Raw genomic sequence first — 20,240 nt, 5'->3', positions numbered from 1 at the left:
GCCTGCTCCCCCCCCCTCCCCTTCCCCCAGTCTCCCCCCTTCTCTTTCTTTTTTCTCTCTCTCCTCCCTCCTTTTTTTCTTTTCTCTTCCTTCCCCATCTTCTTCTTCTACTCTACCCTCTCACTTCTTCTCCTCTCCTCTTTGTTACCTAGTTGTTTTATACGTTACTGAATGTATAACCAAGAATGTGGCCGCTGTGTAAGCACATTCAGCTGGAATTTTTGTATTACCTCTATTATCTTACACTTGAAATGCTGCTACATTTTGTATTGACCTTTTTTCGAAAATAAAAAATTGTTATTTGGAAAAAAAAAAAAAAAAACAATTTTTTAGAACCCGAAAAACGGTCATGTGTACGCGGCATAAGGCTTGATTCATGCATGGTTAAACTTGTAAACCCTCTTTAAAGAGGGTCTGAGGAGCATCATAAGCAGAAATAATTTAAAAAGCTTTCAGCAGCTTTCTTGAAGTCCTAAATCAATCTTCAGCTTCACTCTTGGAATGTTAAATATAGATCTTTGAATGCTGCCTGAAGCTTGTTCACAGTTTATTTAAAGCTTCAGCCCTATAAGATCTGTAGTCAGCTGGACCTGAAGGTTAGTTTATAGACTTCAAGAAAGCTGCTGGAATCAATCACTACAGTAATAATCACGATCTTCCGGGGCCTGTAATGAGCGTCTTATCTTCTGCATAGTCAACACAGGGATTCGTTTGCCCAACATGGCCACAATTTACAGAATGCTTTGTATTTTTTAAGTGAATGCAAGGCATTCTTTGATTGGGCAAAATTAAGGGCCAGGGGATGATGTCACGATTTCTACCTCATCCAATCACAAATTGAACCGCAGACATTACTGATGATTACTGCTTCATAGAAAATATCGTGCTATCACCAAGCTCTGTCTGACCTCTTTCTTTTTTAGATCTTTTCATCTGGTAAGTGCATATTATTCGCAGGTGGTAGAGAAGCACAATGGTGGATTTTAGTAACAACATCTTCCATTTTGATGGAGGACTCATATGTTTGCACTGTTCTGCTGGAACTTTTTTTTTGTGAAAGTTGGTATTTTTTCAGAAGACTCTGGTTTTCACAATTTATGAATTATATACCTAATATTCTCAAAAATTAGATTTTTGAGACAAATGTACGAATCCCCTAATATTCTTAGCACATGTCTTAAAGGAATAGTTTAGATTTAATTCATTTTGTTTGGCGATATATATTTTAGATGACCGTTTCACATTTTTTTTTGTACAAGCACTGTTCAATATGCTAACACAATTCTGGACTAGGATGATCATGCTGATTCACTGTATCTATGGAGGAGCAGGGTTGTCGACCTAAGACAGGAAGTGTGTTATGATGGCAGGACTTTTTTCCCCCTCCTGTTCCCTATAACATATGAGGGAAGGTGGTCTATAGAGTAGACCAATAACAATACAAACAGGAAGTTAAAGTGTATATTGATTCAGCAATTTAAAGCAGAACGAAATTTCAATAGTAAAAAACTGAGCAGTCAGCTTTTTATTGCAGAACAGACATGCTATGTCTCTTCTGCAAAAAAAAAAAAACATACAACACTTACCTGCCTGCTTAAATTATTTTATTGAATGTACACTGCTCAGTGTGCATTCCCACCACAGACTCCCGAAGCACATGAGCAGAATGGCACCATTCCCCCACCGGCCAACCAAGAGGATGAAAACCCAGCACCCGGAAGTGGCCAGGGAGAAGACGGCAGCTGGCGAGAGATGTAACCGCTGCATTGCTGCAAGTTGGAGGTAAGTATTTCTGGGGGTTTATTAATAAACGAATAATGCGCTAAAACCAACCTTCCAATATAACATACATTTATACACATTCCAATGGCATAAAAACAATAGGTGTAAGATTAAATTGCTGCCGTGAAAGTCCAATATGTAAACAATTAATCGCCACCACCACTTAGTGGATATACTTCTCACCTAACGGTTTAAGGGTTTGTAAAAAAAATGTCATTATCTTAATAGCTTCCTTTACCTTAATGCAGTGCTGTTTTCATGTCCTCATTGTTCGTTTTTGCTCTCAAGTTGCTGTAATTCTTCTCTGATCTCCACACTTCCTTGTTGTCTGTTTCCTGATAACCACAGTGCTGGGAGCTTTCTCTCTGTGGTCACTAATCAAGGAGGTGTGATTACTGTGTGTCTAAAACCCCACAGCACCAATCAGCTTCGTTTTCCAAACCATCACTGCCCTGTATTGTTTTATAGGATTTACATACGCTATAAAATGAAGATGTCTAAACTAAAGATATTCCAATAATACCATTATTCTGTTATTCAAATATTCTTATGGGGATCATACCAATATATTATTTCTATAAAATCCACAAGATCTCAAATTTGAGATGAAAACGCTGTGCCAAAATTTCACATCCTCAACTAATGATCCGTGGACGCTGGCGTCTTCACATATCACTTTAACAGAGATAGCCGGTAGGAGACAGCTGGGGTGAACTCTGTCCAGCTCAGAGCCTCCCTGAGGCTGATGCTACCTAGATGATATGACAGCAGTTAGAAGCGGCTATGATATGCATGGCAGAGCTTATGTTGGGAGAGGGCTGCGGGGAGTGAAGAAGACGTGAACACAGTAGTCAGGGAAGACTCGTCAGTCTTTCTGAACTGAAGGGTAGGCAGTTATTTCAACTGCAGGATAGAACTGTGAGACCAGCTTGATCCCTAAAATGTTTTGAATATACTCTCAATAAAAACCCAGCTAATTTACCATTGTTTAATGACTGATAATCTGAATAATTTTTTTTTTTTTAAATTCAATACTTTTTTTTTATTGTTTCCATACAAATACAAAAGAAAAAAATACAAATCCATATTTTACACTCAGTGCATTTTGTGTGCATACAAAAAAATAATTACATAGGCTAAAAATATCCAGAAATCCCATTCCCAACCCTCCCCTCCCTCCTATCTTGCTTTTAAAGTGCATACACGTTTTTAAACCTGTTCCTTTCCTTAAATTGTTGTTTACCCGTCTTTCCTTAACTAAAGTGAGCGGCCTATTTTTATCTGAATAATTTAATGTGTAAATAAAATAAAGGTTTCATTAATATTACTATCATTTTTAGAAACCAATCTATACATATTGAAAATAATATTTTCAGCATTGATTTTAATTTTGTTTTATAAAGTCACTTAATATAACATATTTAAAGTGGTTCTAAAGCCTAAACATGTTTAACCTTAATGCATTCCTTGCATTAAAGTGTTTGTAAACGATCACCTTGTAAAACAGAAGTTAAGTTTAAAATAGAAGTTAAATGCAATAGATATAAAAAATAGATATATATATATAAAAAAAACACTATAGATACCCCCCCCCCTTTTTCATAAGTGATCACATTCCCTCTGTTCTCAACTGCATAAGAGCCGGGGGGAGGAGAAACAGGAGCACACTGAGCTTTCTAATGAATGGCTGTGCAGCGGGGGGGGGGGGGGGGGTCGGGACAATTCTGATCATTGGAGAGTATACCGAGTTCCCGAGGGACTGTCAGGAACACCACGGATTTCCCAAAAAGGAATCGATACAAAGAGAACAGGATACTTTCTTATACAAGTACATAGTACAGCAGGCACATATCAGGAATATAAAGTGTTGGGGTAACAAACACTTTCCGTTAAATCATGTTTAGGCATCAGAATGCAGGCTTCTTGCATTCCTGGTATTAGTCCCTGGGCTCATACTGTAGTAAACGTACATACCACCCAGTGTGCCTTCCAGCCCCATACAGCCATACAACCCCAGCTGTTGGACTCTCATAGAGTTTGACAGGCTGCCAGCAGTGGGCTGGACAGCCTGTGCCCTTTGGCTGCAGCTAAATTCTGGCACCTCGTGTCCCGAGACTGAATGCCCAGAGTTCCATTGGGGATGCATCTGACTACTTTTAAAGCTGCATCAAGCTACTGATCTCCCCGGCTGACGTCAGCGGGAGATCACGGTCCCTCATGCAGTAGCCGTGTATCAGAGCTGAAAAGCGTCCGCGAGTCACGTGACCGACCTGAAGACAGCTAGCTGTAAATAGCTATTTAGAACGCTAGTTTTTAGAAAGGATTTACACAGTGTGCTATGCCATCTTCTAATAGTGGCTTGCAGTTTTTAACAAATAGGTTTAACAAACACTTTGAGCCACATCTGCGCACCTTCCGAAACGCACAGGAATCACACAGGAACACAGTTCATGTCTGTAAATCAGCTCTCAAGGTTGTTTCAATAAATACAAGGATACACTGAGCTGGGATGAGGACCCTATGCTACCTAGCAGCACCTTACATAGTTACATAGTGTTATGTAATGTTTATTTATTAAACAAAGACAACTTTTTACACTTCTCTTGCTCAGGTGTTCCCATTAGTAAAGGCCACAATAGATACATGTCCACTCAGTGTCTATGCTGAATATACATAGAGAGATCATGCAGGGATGAGCGGCCGTGCCGACACATAGGGGTTTGCCTGAAGGAGCATGGCGGGTTGCCATAGATATGACATGTTTCGGGGGCACTTTTTTAATGCTTGTATTTCTGTCCATTCAGTCCTGAGATTTACACAGCCCTGTCTGGTAATGTAGGAGACCTAATTTTTCTCTGCAGGTGGGTAACAATCAAAGGCCTTGTCCCTCCCCCAGCCTGTTTGTGGACAGTAAAACCAGACTATGGGCCAGATTCACGTATCTGGGCGTATCTTTGTGCGGGCGTAGCGTATCCTATTTACGCTATGCCGCCGCAACTTAGACAGGCAAGTGCAGTATTCACAAAGCACTTGCTCCGTAAGTTGCGGCGGCGTAGCGTAAATGGGCCGCGTAATTCAAAGTAGGCTGGTAGGGGGCGTGTTGTATGGAAATGAATCGTGACCCCACGTAAATGACGCGCCTAACGAACGGCGCATGAGCGCATGCTCAGTATCACATCAAATTTTCTCCGTAAATTACGTTGGCTCAATGCTTAGTCGACGTGAACGTAACCTACGCCCATCCCCATTCACGTACAACCTACGCAAACAACGTAAAATACGACGCTGTTCCGACGTCCATACCTTAACATGACTTACCCCTGCTTTATGAGGGGTAAAGTTACGCCCCTCATACGCCTTACGTAAACAGCGTATTTTAATAAGCCGGGCGCAAGTGTGTTCGTGAATCGCGTATCTAGCTTATTTGCATATTTGAAGCGGAAATATACGGAAGTGCCCCTAGCGGCCAGCGGAAATATGCACCCCAAGATACGATGGCGTAGGAAACTTACGCCGCTCGTATCTTGGCAACAGTGAGTCGTCGTAAGTCCTTTGTGAATCTGGGCCCATAACTTCAGTTATTTTCATCCATTTTTCTATCTTGCAGCTTTTGAGAAAATATGTTATTACTTTTCTTTTATCATTAGGATTATATGCTGTTAGGTATATTAACTATTTCAATAATAAATACAGCCCTGACAGTCTTTTAAAACTATAAATCATGCAACTAGTTGACCTGTATGTTTGGTTAGACCTACCCATTAACAGATGGTTGTGGATTTTAAATATGTTGCTTTTTTTTTTTACTCACTAAGCTCTTTGGGATTTATGATCATTATTTTTAACAACTATTTAGTAATTCTTTTTTTTAAGAGAACAACATACCGTAATAGTTATAACCACTTAACATGTGACATCCACATTTTATGCCAGATTAAACCCCTGAGTATTTTGAGACAGATGGGGCTATTTACTAATTTAATGGTTCTCAGTCATCCTTGTTCAGATTTGCAACTGCTGTGAAAACTGCCAAAAGGGTTCACACTTAAAATGTCACAATATTTACTGAATAAAAAGCTTTAAAGGACCAGTAAATCTAAAATGACAAAGTTACTCAATTGGAAAGAGTAAGGGTAAGGGTGGACATTGACAGGAAAATGTTGGTATCCTCATGCTATCAGATTGTAAGTGAGTGAATTACAGTTACATCTTTTGTAAGAGTTCTCATTTATCCAGATGATGTTATAGCTAGTTAGTCACATTTAACTAGACTTACATAATGTTCAAAGTGGTTGTAAACCCTCTTGTGTCACGTGCGCCATTTAGGAAATATTTACTTTGTAGTGCGCCAATGATGTCATCGGCGCATGCGTTGTGAAGAAATGGACCTCTGTGCCGTTTCTTCTTTTGTATGTGCCGTGACTGACGGCTCCCGCGCTCATGCGTGGGAGTGACATCACAGAGCCGCAGTCCACGGCTCCGGAAGGAAGAGGGCAGAAGATGGCTGCTTCCACCAGCGGGGACAGTGTGGGCTTCGATTGCAGGTAAGTGCCACATAATGGGCTAGTATTCGATGCATACTGGCTAGGGTTGTCCCGATACCATTTTTTTAAGACCAAAACTTTTTTTTTCAAGTACTCGCCGATACCGATACTTTTTTTTCAATGTCATGTGACAGTTTGACAGATGGGGACTGATAGGTGGCACTGACAGGTGGCTGGCACTGATAGGCGGCACTTTTGGGCACTGACTGGTGGCTAGCACATATGGGCCGCACTTATGGGTACTGACTGGTGGCTGGCGCTGATGGGTACTAATAGGTGGCTTGCACTGATAGGTGGCACTTATGGGCAATGATAGATGGCACTGATTGCACTGATATGTGGCACTTGTGGGCACTCATAGATGGCACTGATTGCACTGATAGATGGCACTTGTGGGCACTCATAGTTGGCACTGATTGCACTGATAGGTGGCACTTGTGGGCACTCATGATGGCACTGATTGCACTGATAGGTGCAGGTGGGCAGTGGGTGCAGGTGAGAAGTGGGTGCAGGGATGTGCAGGTGGGTGGTGGATGCAGGTGGATTCAGGATGCAGGTGGATTCAGGATGCAGGTGGATTCAGGGTGCAGGTGGGATTCAAGGTGCAGGTGGGATTCAAGGTGCAGGAATGTCTTCCCTCTCCCAGCACAGACACCCATCCCCCTTCCTGTAAAATTAGCACACTTTAAAACACACCCCTCCAACACAGACCTCAGATGCAGCGCGGCTCAATCCAGTGAGAGAGCTGCCCCTCCTCCCAGGCTCCTCCTCATGACATGTAAGACACGTCAGAGTCAGGAAGGAGCTGCCTAGGAAAAGGCAATTGCCGCCGGGTGCCCGCGATTGTCGGTAATCACGGCAGGAGTGTGGATCTGTGTGTGTAAACACACAGATCCACCTCCTGTCAGCGGTGAGGAGACCAATGTGTGTTCCCAGTACAGAGGAACACACATCGGTCTCCTCCCCTTGAGAGTCCCCTCCCCCCTACAGTTAGAACACACCTTAGGGAATATTAACCCTTTCAACGCCCCCTAGTAGTTAAACCCTTCCCTGCCAGTCACATTTACACAGTAATCAGTGCATATTTATTGCATTAATCGCTGTATAAATGTGAATAGTCCCAAAAACATGTCAACAGTGTCCGATGTGTTCGCCGCAATGTCATGGTCACAGTAAAAAATCACTGCCAATACTAGTAAAAAAAATTATAAAATAAAAATGCCATAAATCTATCACCTATTTTGTAGATGCTATAACTTTTGCGCAAACCAATCAATATACGATTATTGCGATTTTGTTACAAAAAATATGTAGAAGAATACGTATCGGCCTAAACTGAGGAAAAAGAAAGTTTTTTTAAAAAAATTGTGATATTTATTAAATTGTCGCTCTTCTTTTGTTTATAGCGCAAAAAATAAAAACCGCAGAGATGATCAAATACCAAACGAAAGCTCTATTTGTGTTGGGAAAAAAAACATAAAGATTTAGTTTGGGTACAGTGTTGCACGACCACGCAATTGTCATTCAAATTGCAACAGCACTGAAAACTAAAAATTGGTCTGGGCAGGAAGAGGGTGCAAATGCCCTGTATGGAAGGGGGTTAAAGGCTAATATGCAATTTATTGTCCTAAAAAGTGTTTGGGGACCTGGGTCCTGCCCCAGGGGGCATGTATCAATGCAAAAAAAAGTTTTAAAAACGGCAGTTTTTTCGGGAGCAGTGAATTTAATAATGCTAAAAGTGAAACAATAAAAGTGAAATATTACTTTAAATTTCGTATCTAGGGGGGGTGTAAAGTTAGCAGGAAGCCGGGACCGGGAGTGGATTACCACCGCTGGATTTTTTTTCTTTTTTTTTTATTAATAAAGGACTTTTTTCTACGGTGTGTGTTTTTTCCAACTATTTACACTTCCTTCGTGAAATGGTAGGGGTACAACCCCATTACCAATTCACATAGGGGGGGGGGCAGGATCTGCATATTAGCCTTTAAAATTAGCACTTTAGATTTCTCCCACTTTAACAGGGTGTTCTGCAGACACCCCTAATTGTTCGTTGTTCGCCGAACAGGCAATGTTCGAGTCGAACATGAGTTTGACTCGAACTCGAAGCTCATCCCTAGTCACCACGCATCATTTTTTTAGAACCCGAAAAATGATCGTGTACATGGCATAAGTCATTAATTTATTCACAGAGTAACTAGACATGCAACTACACAGGCATCACTAGGTGAACATGGCAGACCGATGTACACTAAGCTACATGTTGCAGAAATACATCTTCCACAGCTCCTCTGAAAGCATTAGTTATTTATATGGTTAAAAATCAAGAGGATGAAAGTACTAATCAAAAATTCAGTGCAAGATAAGTACACTTCCAGGCTGGATATCTAGTTAGCTAAGAAAGACAGGAACAATCCAAATGTTCCAATCTGCTTATAGTGACAAGTCAATGAGGACCTTCCGCTCATGAACTGTCTGATGGATGCATATGGGATGTCAGTCGTCTTGTGCCTGTTATACAAGTTTCATTTGAAAAAGGACATTTCCTTTTGCAAATATTTGTCCTGTCATTTTAAGAAGGTGCTCTTAACGACAACTAGTTACTGTATGTGTATAAAAGACACCTGCCCACGGAATCTTTCTTCTATTCAAACCTCACCATTATGGGCAAGACCAAAGAGCTGTCAAAGGATATCAGGGACAAGATTGCAGACCTGTACAAGGCTGGAATAGGCTACAAGACCATCATCAAGAAGCTTAGGGAGAAGGAGACAACTGTTGGAGTGATTTTTTGCAAATGGAAAAATTACAAAATAACCATCAATTGCCCTCGGTCTGGAGCTTCATGCAAGATTTTGCCTCATGGATTAAGAAAAATCATAAAAAAAAATGAGGGATCAGCCCAGAACTACACGGGAGGTGCTTGCTCCTTTGTCAAGCTTGTCAGATGGCCGTCCTCATTGGCCCGACCGCATGAGTACCACCCACTACTGGGGGGGGGGGGAGTCAGGTGGTTTGTTTGCTGCCTCCCCCTCCTGCTGGAGCACCAGCAGCCGCTAATTATAACCCCTGTTGGTTTATTCTTTGTCATCTGTGTCCCATTGGGTAGCTTTGCCTTCGCTTCTTGCCCCATAGCCAAAACAGGAAGTGAGAGGAAAACCCTACAGATTAAGGGAATCTCTAGTTCACATTGGATGATTTCCCTTTTAAAAATTTCCGGGGAACAACCTAAAAGTTGTGATTTTCTTTTACTTTCACTTTCAATAATAATAGTAAACAGGACAAATAGAGAGGGTGAATCTCCCTAATGGGGACACAGACTACATTAAAACCTGACAGGTGTTCTAAACCCTCCATCCATTACTAAATTACTTTAAAAAAATGTACCTTTAGTTAAAAAAATATTTTTTGTATTTGCTTCATTGGTGGCTAGGGCACAAACCACCAGAATCTTAGCAGCCAATGATGTGGGGCTAAACTTGGACAGTGGGTGGAGCCTGATGGGGATTCTGCGATACTAGTTCTGTGTGCCTTGTGATGCTTTGGCATCCATCCACTGCCATCCACTGTCAATCACAGGGTGGGCAGACCTGTTCCTCTGTTTGTTCCTCTGTTTGACCGAGATTGACATTATGATGTCATCCGCTCACTTCTTCACCTCGGCCAATCAGAGGAAGCCTTTGTATTTATTGATATAATTACAAGGCTTCTCTTGAATGGTGGAGAAGAACTAAGCCTTACTATCTTAAACTGAAAACAGACAAAAAATCATAATTTTTCTGCCACAGCTGTGGTTATGTAGCTACTACAGTCCATTACAGCGCAACCAGCGATCACATCATTTAGTCATAGAAATAGTTTGTTTTAGACAATTTTAGCCCAACCAAACTAACAAAAGTGACATTAAACATGGAATTCTAGTTTCAGTAAAAAATATTACATCCCCTTTGTCTATTCTTTATTCCTGTCAGTGTCTGCAATAGTGAAGGGTTGTTATAGTGAAAGAAAGTAATGGGAAATTACTTAATTTGCAACAGAGACTGAAAAAAAAAAAAACTTTTTTCTAGAGTAGAGAAGAGTTAGAACCTCTATCAGGGTTTATCAGTCATATGCCGCGTACACACGACCGTTTTTTGGGTTGTAAAAAATTACGTTTTTTTATGTCATTAAAAACGATCGTGTGTGGGCTCCAGAGCATTTTTCACAATGTAAAAAATGTCCATTAAAAATTTCGAACATGCTCTAATTTTTGTTGTTGTTTTTACCGTCGTAAAAAATGGTTGTGTGTGGGCTTTAACAACGTGAAAAAAACGCGCATGCTCAGAAGCAACTTATGAGATGGGAACGCTCGTTCTGGTAAAAGTAGTGTTCGTAATGGAGTAAGCACATTCATCACGCTGTAACAGACTGAAAAGCACAAATCGTCTTTTACTAACACGAAATCAGCAAAAGCAGCCCAAAGGGTGGCACTATCCGAATGGGACTTCCCCTTTATAGTGCAGTCGTACGTCTTGTATGTCACTGTGCTTTGCTAGAGCATTTTTTTCCTTCACGATCGTGTGTAGGCAAGGCCGTTTTAACGATCTGGAGTTTTTCTAGACCATTAAAAATTTCATTTTTTACAACCCGAAAAACAGTCGTGTGTATGTGGCATTAGTGTTTTTCTGTCCTGACCCCTTTTCTCTTAATTTCTTAGTTTGGCATCAACAGGAGAGCAGACTGTTTACAATCCTCTCTTCCTCACTCCAAAAGTAAAAAAAAAAGTAAAAAAATATGCTTTAACAAGAATTGCATCTACTAATGAATGTCAAAATACTCTCAAGGCCACGTGCACATTGTGGTACTGTAGACATACAAGTGCATTACATTTGACTCTTGGAAATTGTAGCCCTGTATAAAATGCATATCATATCCTAGACATAAGAACCATTGGAATATCATTATTGTCATAAACAGAAATGGCGGTTGTGTAATGATTTGCATCGGGCTCTTTATGCCACATGCCTCTTGCAGGATGCTCAATAGTCCACTGATGTTGTCTTGTTTTGCTCAAGTAGGTTGAGCAGAGTCCTGCAAATTCAAGCTTGGTACCAGGTTCTGACAAAGAACAAGATGGCAGCAGAAGGGTACTTGATAGTCTGAATTAGGATTTAGTTTCTGGGTTTACTTAGTTCACATTTTTTAAGCATGTGTTGATAATGCTTGCCTTGCATGTTTTCATGTTTTAATTTCTTTAGCTGTAGCATTCAAAGTTGGTATGTAGTTTTTTCACATTGGGGCTTATTTCCATCATGCAAACATGTGGCAACTGAATACCTGAAACAAATTCATTGTGAGATTTCATCAGTCCATTAACAGGCAGATATCATCTTTGATAACCTTGCCACTTGTCCTTGTTGTCATCACCAAATGCACAGGTTCTCTGTATAATCCTCTCCAGAAGCTAATAATCCTCAATCAGTGGCATATATTTTCTGTACACTATAAAGCTTCTGTAGCTGATTAATGAATTCAACATCAAACAAGAAAGCTGCTTCATTAACCCCTTTGTTGTCCCAGGTATTGTCTATGAAGCAGGGGTCATTCACACTGCTTAAAATGAGCCTGTATGGATTGGTATTGTCAAAGAATTGGGCAGATGACAGAACCAAGTAGCCAAAGGCCTTTTATTCAACAATCTGTAATGGCACTGTTAGACCTTGTACACACGACCAGATCTGTCCGATGAAAACGGTCCGCAGACCGTTTTCATCGGACATGTCCGCTCGGAGATTTTGGTCTGATGGTTGTACACACCATCATACCAAAATCCGCGCAGACAGAATACGCGGTGACGTGCCGACGACGATGACGCGACGACGTGCGTGAACCCGGAAGTTAAATGCTTCCACGCATGCATCGAATCACTTTGACGTCATGCGCGGGTTCTCGGGCCAGCAGACATGCCCGATCGGTCATACTGACCATCGGACATGTCCGGCGGACATCGTTCCAGCGGACAAGTTTCTTAGCATGCTAAGAAATTTTTGTCCGCCGGAAAACGGTCGGCTGGACAAATGTCCGCTGGAAAACGGTCCTGTCGGCCGTACAGACGACCGAACATGTCCGCGGAAACTGGTCCGCGAACCAGTTTCAGCGGACATGTTCGGTCGTGTGTACGAGGCCTAAACGATCACCTTGTAAAGCAATCCATTCAGTTTAAAATTGAAATGAAAGGTAAAACATTTTGGTATAGATATAAATAACATTATACATACCTCCATTTCCCCTTTTTAATAAATGATCACATTCCCTCTGTTCTCAGCTACATAAGAGCTGGGGGGAATAGCATCAACAGTACATTGAGCTTCCCAGTGAAAGGCTGTGCAGGGGAGGCACGTCAGGACAAGCCTGATCATTAAAGGAGAGCAGGCTTAGTTCCCAGCATAGCTAGAGAACTGACCACTCTGTGTTCTCCTGCTTAGTGTGGTCATTTTAAAATAGAAAAGCAGAGAGACTGGCAGGAACACCAGGGATTTTACACAAAGAAAGCAATACAAAGAACGGGATACATGGTACAGCAGGCACATATCAGATATATGAAATGTTGGGGTAACAAACACTAAAGCCGCGTACACACGATCGGTCAAACCGATGAGAACGGCCTGATAGACCGTTTTCATCAGACCAAACCGATCGTGTGTGGGCGCCATCGGTTGTTTATCCATCGGTTAAAAAAAGCAAACTTGTTTTAAATTTAACCGATGGATACCTAACCGATAGCAAAAAAAACAATTGTTTGTAGGCACGACCATCAGTTAAAAATCCACGCATGCTCAGAATCAAGTCGACGCATGCTTGGAAGCATTGAACTTCATTTTGTTCAGCATGTCGTTGTGTTTTACGTCACCGCGTTCTGACACAATCGTTTTTTTAACTGATGGTGTGTAGGCACGACTAACCATCAGTCAGCTGCATCCCATTTGCAATAGCAGGAGAATGTGACCGGCTTTCTATGGAGCTGGATCACATATCTCCGATGCGGCTCCGGTTTGAACTTGCACAGGAGCCTTGAACGTCTTTTGGCCTGTTTCAGGTCCGAATTTAGCCCAAAATTCGGGCTGAAATCGGACCTGAAACAGTGAACGAGGACGCACAGGACCCCTGCTGGGAGCTGCATCAGCATCCAGTGTGAACAGAGCCTAAGGAATTAATGTTCAAAGAAAAAATAAAGAAAAATCTGAATTGCTGATGTTTAAACTGAGAAACATTCTAGTAGCATTGTCCTTTCTGAATGCTAAGTGGAAGGGTCTGTCTGGTAAAATCACAGGTTCCTCTCTAGTCTTGTAATAAGACATAAACTGCCAGGGAAAGGAGTATGCCATTCACCTAAAATTAGATTTCCAATGTGTTCTGTATACACAATGGGGTAGATTCAGAGAGAAGATACGATAGCGTATCTCCAGATACGCCATCGTATCTCTGAGTCCGGCCAGCCGTATCTTACGCTGGCCGCTAGGTGACGCTTCCATAGATTTACGCGAGGAATATGCAAATGAGCTAGATACGCCGATTCAGAAACGTACGTCTGGCCGGCGCATTTTTTTACGTCGTTTACGTTAGGCTTTTTTCAGCGTATAGTTACCCCTGCTATATGAGGCGTATCCTATGTTAAGTATGGCCGTCGTTCCCGCGTCGAGTTTTGAAAATTTTACGTTGTTTGCGTAAGTCGTTCGCGAATAGGGCTGGACGTAATTTATGTTCATGACGATTTGCGGCGGAATTTCGAGCATGCGCACTGGGATTTTTTCACGAACGCCGCATGCGCCGTTCGTAAAAAAAATTCAAATACGCGGGGTCACAGTTAATATACATAAAACACGCCCACATCATCCACATTTGAATTAGGCGGGCTTACGCCGACACAGATACGTTACGCCGCCGTAACTAAGGGCGCAAGTTGTTTCTGAATACAGAACTTGCGCCCTAAATTACGGCGGCGTAACGTATCTGAGATACGTTACGCCGGGCGGACAGATAGACCATTCTATCTGAATCTACCCCAATGTATATAATGGCCCTAATGTTGCCATTTTTTTATGACATTAAATAACAAAATAGGCTGTGTAGCGGTTTTATATAGGTCTTTCAATAAAAGTGGTATTTTTCTTTATTAAAAAAACTGCATGTGATCTGTAAATAAGCCTCAGTGTGATTTAGTGAAACCTTGTGTCTGCAGTGATTTCTTTGTGTAGATTGTGCCCTTTATAGATGAGTGTGAAGACCCAGGATTTTCACACTTAAACTCATCTGTTGACAGCTGTGTATGAAAACCAAAAATACATACAACTTGACATCTTTACACTCTTGTAAGGACATCCTAAGGGGAATGTATCACTTTTCAGTGCTTAGATGTATTAAATCATCTGCCAACTCCTCTTCGGTTGAAAGGAGGGAATGGTTTCCTAGTAGTTGTGTACTGTGTCCTGCAGACCAATAAACCTGAACACATTCAATGAGTACACTGTGTGGCCAAAGTTTTGTGAACACCTGACCATCGCACTTATATGAGTTTGTTGAACATCCCATTCCAAAACCATTGGTATTAATATGCAGTTGTTCCATTCCCCCTATTCCTCCTTTTGACTATAACATTCTTCTGGAAAGACTTTCCCTGAACTTTGTCATGTGTCTATGGGGGTTTGTGCCCATTTAGCTAAATTTATCCCAAAGGTGTTTAGTGGGGTTGATTTCTACACAGGCCACTGGAATTCCTTCACACCAAACTTATCACAGTATGTCCCATAAGGAGCTAGCTTTGTGCTTTGTGCTAGGGGGACACAATCAATGACGTCACTCCTACAGCCACACCCCCCTACAGTTGTAAACACACATTAGGTGAAACATAACTCCTTCAGCGCCCCCTGTGGTTAACTCCCAAACTGCAACAGTCATTTCCACCGTAAACAATGCATTTTAAAGTGGGGGTTCACCCTATATAAAAAAAAATCGGCATAGTAGCGCAAGCTACAGTATGCCTGTCTGTATTTTTTTATCCCCGTACTCACTGTGCTATTGTACATTGAAGATTCCGGGGAATGGGCGTTCCTATGGAGAGAGAAGGTGATTGACGGCCGGCCCTGGCACGTCACGCTTCTCCGGAAATAGCCGAAATAGGCTTGGCTCTTCACGGCGCCTGCGCATAGCCTGTGCGCAGGCGCCGTGAAGAGCCGAGACCTACTCCGGCTGTCTTCGGGGAGCGTGACGTGCCAGAGCCGGCCGTCAATCATCCTCCCTCTCCATAGGCACGCCCATTCCCCGCGGGAGTCGGAATCTTCAATGTACAATAGCACAGTGAGTACGGGGATAAAAAAATACAGACAGGCATACTGTAGCTCGCGCTACTATGCCGAATGTAATGCTAGACTGTTGTTAAGGAGGGTGAACCACCGCTTTAAATGCATTTTTTGCTGTGAAAATGACAATGGTCCCAAAAATGTGTCAAAATTGTCCGGAGTGTCCGCCATAATGTCGCAGTCACGAAAAAAATCGCTGATCGCCGCCATTAGTAGTAAAACAATAATAATTATTAAAAATGCAATAAAACTATCCCCTATTTTGTAAACGCTATAAATTTTGCGCAAACCAACCGATAAACGCTTATTGCGATTTTTTTTTACCAAAAATATGTAGAAGAATACGTATCGGCCTAAACTGAGGAAAAACTATTTTTTTTATATATTTTTGGGGGATATTTATTATAGCAAAAAGTAAAAAATATTGATTTTTTTTTTTCTAAATCTTCGCTCTATTTTTGTTTATAGCGCAAAAAATAAAAAACGCAGAGGTGATCAAATACCACTAAAAGAGAGCTCTATTTGTGGGAAAAAAAGGACGCCAATTTTGTTTCGGAGCCACGTCGCACGACCGCGCAATTGTCAGTTAAAGCGACGCAGTGCCGAATCGCAAAAAGGGGCAAGGTCCTTTAGCTGCATTTTGGTCCAGGTCTTAAGTCATTAAAGCAAGTTGTCTTTTTTTTAACCTATGGTTAAATAACCTATGGGGCCCACACACGATCGGTTTTGACCGATGAAAACGGTCCTTCAGACCGTTGTCCTCTGGTTAACCTATCGTGTGTACAAGGCCTAAACCCCCTTCCTTCGCAAAAATAGATCCTCTCCAGCAACAATATATCCCCCAGCAACCAGCATCAATAGATTCTCCAGCACATCCTAGCACCACTTTTCATTACATACATTCAGTTTGGGGGTGCCGGAACTGCGCCCCCCCGCATTCCTGCTGAAAAAAAGCCCTGCTTTTGGCTATATAGTGTAGGTGTGATGCTCAGGGATTCATACGTTTTTGGCCAAATAATCAGGGAATTTATCAAAAATTGAGCAGACAGAAATTGGAGCTGTTGTGCAAGCCAACCAATTGGCTTTTAGCTTTTATTTTCAAAGCTTTAACAAGCTGAAAAAAGAAGCTGATGGTCGCCATGCATAACTGCTTAAGTTTTTTGATAAATTCCCCCCAGTGTATTTCACAAATGTTTAGGCTCCTTATGAAATAGTGGGCTGGTATCTTTATTTTTGCAAAAGCCTGCAAAATAGTTGCTTTGTCTAGATGAAGCGTACTCTTTTACAACTTGGACTTTCCTCTTTGTCGGCAATTAATGTAATTCAATATTTCTGTTGTGCCAGGTTAGAAGAGTTCCCGGCTCAAGTGGACACCTCCATAAAACAGAAGATGGTGACTGGGAGTGGAGTGATGATGAATTAGATGAAAAAAGTCCTGAATACAAAGATGCTTTATCCAAAGAAAAGGTATTGTCTCAGGGGGGTGGCTGGGAAGGGGCAGTGGGTTTCTGTAGGACACTGGATGCTTTAAGACTACAAGGCCAATTGTAGAATTATGCTTTGGTATTGGTTGCATGACCTAAATGTCACCGTATTGGGACCCTTCTCTTTGTCATCACCAGGGGCGGACTGACCATTGGGACTCTCGGGCACTGCCCAAGGGCCCCATGCCACTAGGGGGCCCCATCAGGGTTGCCAGGCTCAATAAAACCAGGGACAGTATGTAAAAATGTGTGTTTTTTTTACATCTGTCCCTGATATGTCCAAAACCAACATGCTTTTGATGTGAAAATCCTGAGATTTTAGCTGCCCTGCCTATGCAATGCCTCCTGGTGTGGTGGCCATCTGTAAGTCCAGGGGCCCCATAATCTTCTATTGCCCGGGGGCCCCATGAGTTGTCAGTCCACCCCTGGTCATCACTGTGCCTTGGGAAAGGAGCCATGTGCAGTCCTAGATACTTGTGGTTGATATTGTTTTCACTGATGTCTAGATAAAAAGACAATTATTGTTCAAGAAGGGTGTGCTGGTGGAAGTTCCTATATGCAGACACTAGAATCAACCTATTTACATACACTCACCGACCACTTTATTACAGTAGGTACACCTGTTCAATTGCTTGGTAACACAAATTGCTAATCAGTCAATCACATGGCAGCAACTCAATGCATTTAGGCATCTAGATGTTGTGAAGACAACTTGCTGAAGTTCAAACCAAACATCAGAATGGGCAAGAAAGGGGATTTAAGTGACTTTGAACGTGGCATGGTTGTTGGTGCCAGAAGGGCTGGTCTAAGTATTTCAAAAACTGCTGATCTACTGGGATTTTCACACACAACCACAATCTCTAGGGTTTACAGAGAATTGTCAAAAAAATTGAAGATATCCAGTGAGCGGTAGTTGTGTGGAGGAAAATGCCTTGTTGATTTCAGAGGTCAGAGGAGAATGGTTCAAGCCGATAGAATGGCAACAGTACCTCAAATAACCACTTGTAACAACCAAGGTATACAGAATACCATCTCTGAATGCACAACACATCAAACCTTGAAGCAGATGGGCTACAGCAGCAGAAGACCACACCGGGTGCCACTCTGCTAAGAATACTGAGGAATACTAAGGAAACTGAGGCTACAATTTGCACAGACTCACCAAAATTGGACAATAGAAGATTGGAAAACGTTGCCTGGTCTGATTTCAGCTGTGACATGCAGACAGTAGGGTCAGAATTTGGTGTAAACATGAAAGCATGGATCCATCCTTCCTTGTATCACCGGTTCTGGCTGGTGGTGTAATGGTGTGGGGGATATTTTCTTGGCACACTTTGGGCCCCTTAGTACCAATTGAGCATAGTTTAAATGCCACAGCCTACCTGAGTATTGTTGCTGACCATGTCCATCCCTCTATGACCACAGTGTACCCATCTTCTGATGACTACTTCCAGCAGTATAATGCTCTGTGTCACAAAGCTCGAATCATCTCACCCCTGGTTTCTTGAACATGACAAGGAGATCACTGTACTCCAATGGCCTCCACAGTCACCAGACCTCAATCCAATATAGCACCTTTGGGATGTGGTGGAATGGGAGATGGCATCATGGATGAGCAGCCGACAAATCTGCAGAAACTGAATAATGCTACCATGTCAATATGGACCAACATCTCTGAGGAATGTTTCCAACACCTTGTTAAATCTATGTCACGAAGAATCAAAGCGGAGTTCCACCCACATTTTTTACTCCTCACCCTGCAGTACTAGTGTGCATCCTTAAAATGAATTGGCAATTTTTTTTTGTCTGTTCACTTACCTGATTTATTCCTATATGTACTTTCACTTTCTCCTTTAGGGGCCATGGCGCCGGTTATGCATTGGCTCCTGGGAGATCTTGGTCAGCTTGGCATGGCACTGCTCCCGTAACATTTAACATTGGCATCTATGGAAATTCGTGGTCAGCTTGGCATGGCACGGCTCCAGTACCTTTTAACATTGGCGTCTATGGAAAATCTTGGTCAGCTTGGCATGGCAATATGACCAAGATTGCACTGCACATGCGCAGGATCGGCAGGTGAATGCTGGGTAGCCAGCATGCACAGAATCCATGAAAAAGGACACTGTGGCTTCAGATGCCCACACTGGAGATGGCTGCGCTGTGCAGGAACTTCACAAATAAGAAAACAATGCTTCACAAATAGAAAACTGGGCATAGTTTACAGCATACTTGTGTTACATTGCACAAGGCATGAGTATTCTAGGGGTATTTTAATCTTAAAAGTCATATTTCAGCCGTAACTCCGCTTTAAGGCAGTTCAAAAAGCAAAAGAGGGTCCAACCCGGTACTAGCAAGGTGTACCTAATAAAGTAGCCAGTGAGTGTATTTTTTACTTAACCTCTGCTAGATAAAAATTGGTATGCCCTAAAAGGGTTTACACGTCCATACATAGTATAAATATCATTCACATTTCCATCAACACTTTTACTCTCAAATGTCTATCAGTATCTAATGTCTTTGTTTTTCTTCCTGCTTAGTCAAGACGCATCAATGATGACAGTGAAGATGCAGAAGTAAGTGTCTTCATATGTTTTCTATATTAATTCAATTCATGTGGGCTATTGAATGAGACATGTAAAGTTTATATAATGGATTGGTTTAAAAAAAAAAGTGGAGATGTTTCTCATAGCAATCAGATTTATGGATTAATTTTTTCCCTTTCCAATCTAAATTGGTAAAGCAGTAATACCGCGTACACACGATCGGACATTCCGACAACAAAACCGTGGATTTTTTTTTCCGATGGATGTTGGCTCAAACTTGTCTTGCATACACACGGTCACAAAAATGTTGTCGGAAATTCCGAACGTCAAGAACGCAGTGACGTACAATACATGCGACGAGTCGAGAAAAATTAAGTTCAATAGCCTGCGCAGCTCTTCTGCTTGATTCTGAGCATGCGTGGAATGATCAGAATTTCCGACAACAAAACTTGTTGTTGAAAAATTGAGAACCAGCTCTCAAATTTTTGTTGTCGGAAATTCCAACAGCAATTGTCCGATGGAGCCTACACACGGTCGGAATTTCCGACAAGAACC

At 41.9% G+C, this 20,240-nt stretch overlaps 1 protein-coding gene across 1 annotated transcript in view; it reads left to right on the top strand.

The window, feature by feature from the left end:
• STK39 (serine/threonine kinase 39) overlaps positions 1-20,240 on the top strand; it is a 446,908-nt gene that overhangs the window by 198,649 nt on the left and 228,019 nt on the right. Inside the window, exons 11-12 of the mRNA XM_040357812.1 lie at positions 17,003-17,125; positions 19,680-19,715. Coding sequence (XP_040213746.1) covers positions 17,003-17,125; positions 19,680-19,715 — 159 coding nt within the window. The remainder of the gene's footprint in view (positions 1-17,002; positions 17,126-19,679; positions 19,716-20,240) is intronic.

The sequence above is a fragment of the Rana temporaria genome, chromosome 6 (assembly GCF_905171775.1).
Source record: "Rana temporaria chromosome 6, aRanTem1.1, whole genome shotgun sequence".
Classification (NCBI taxonomy): domain Eukaryota; kingdom Metazoa; phylum Chordata; class Amphibia; order Anura; family Ranidae; genus Rana; species Rana temporaria.
The sequence above is the reverse complement of the archived record's forward strand: the minus strand, read 5'-3'. Positions and strand labels throughout refer to the sequence as shown.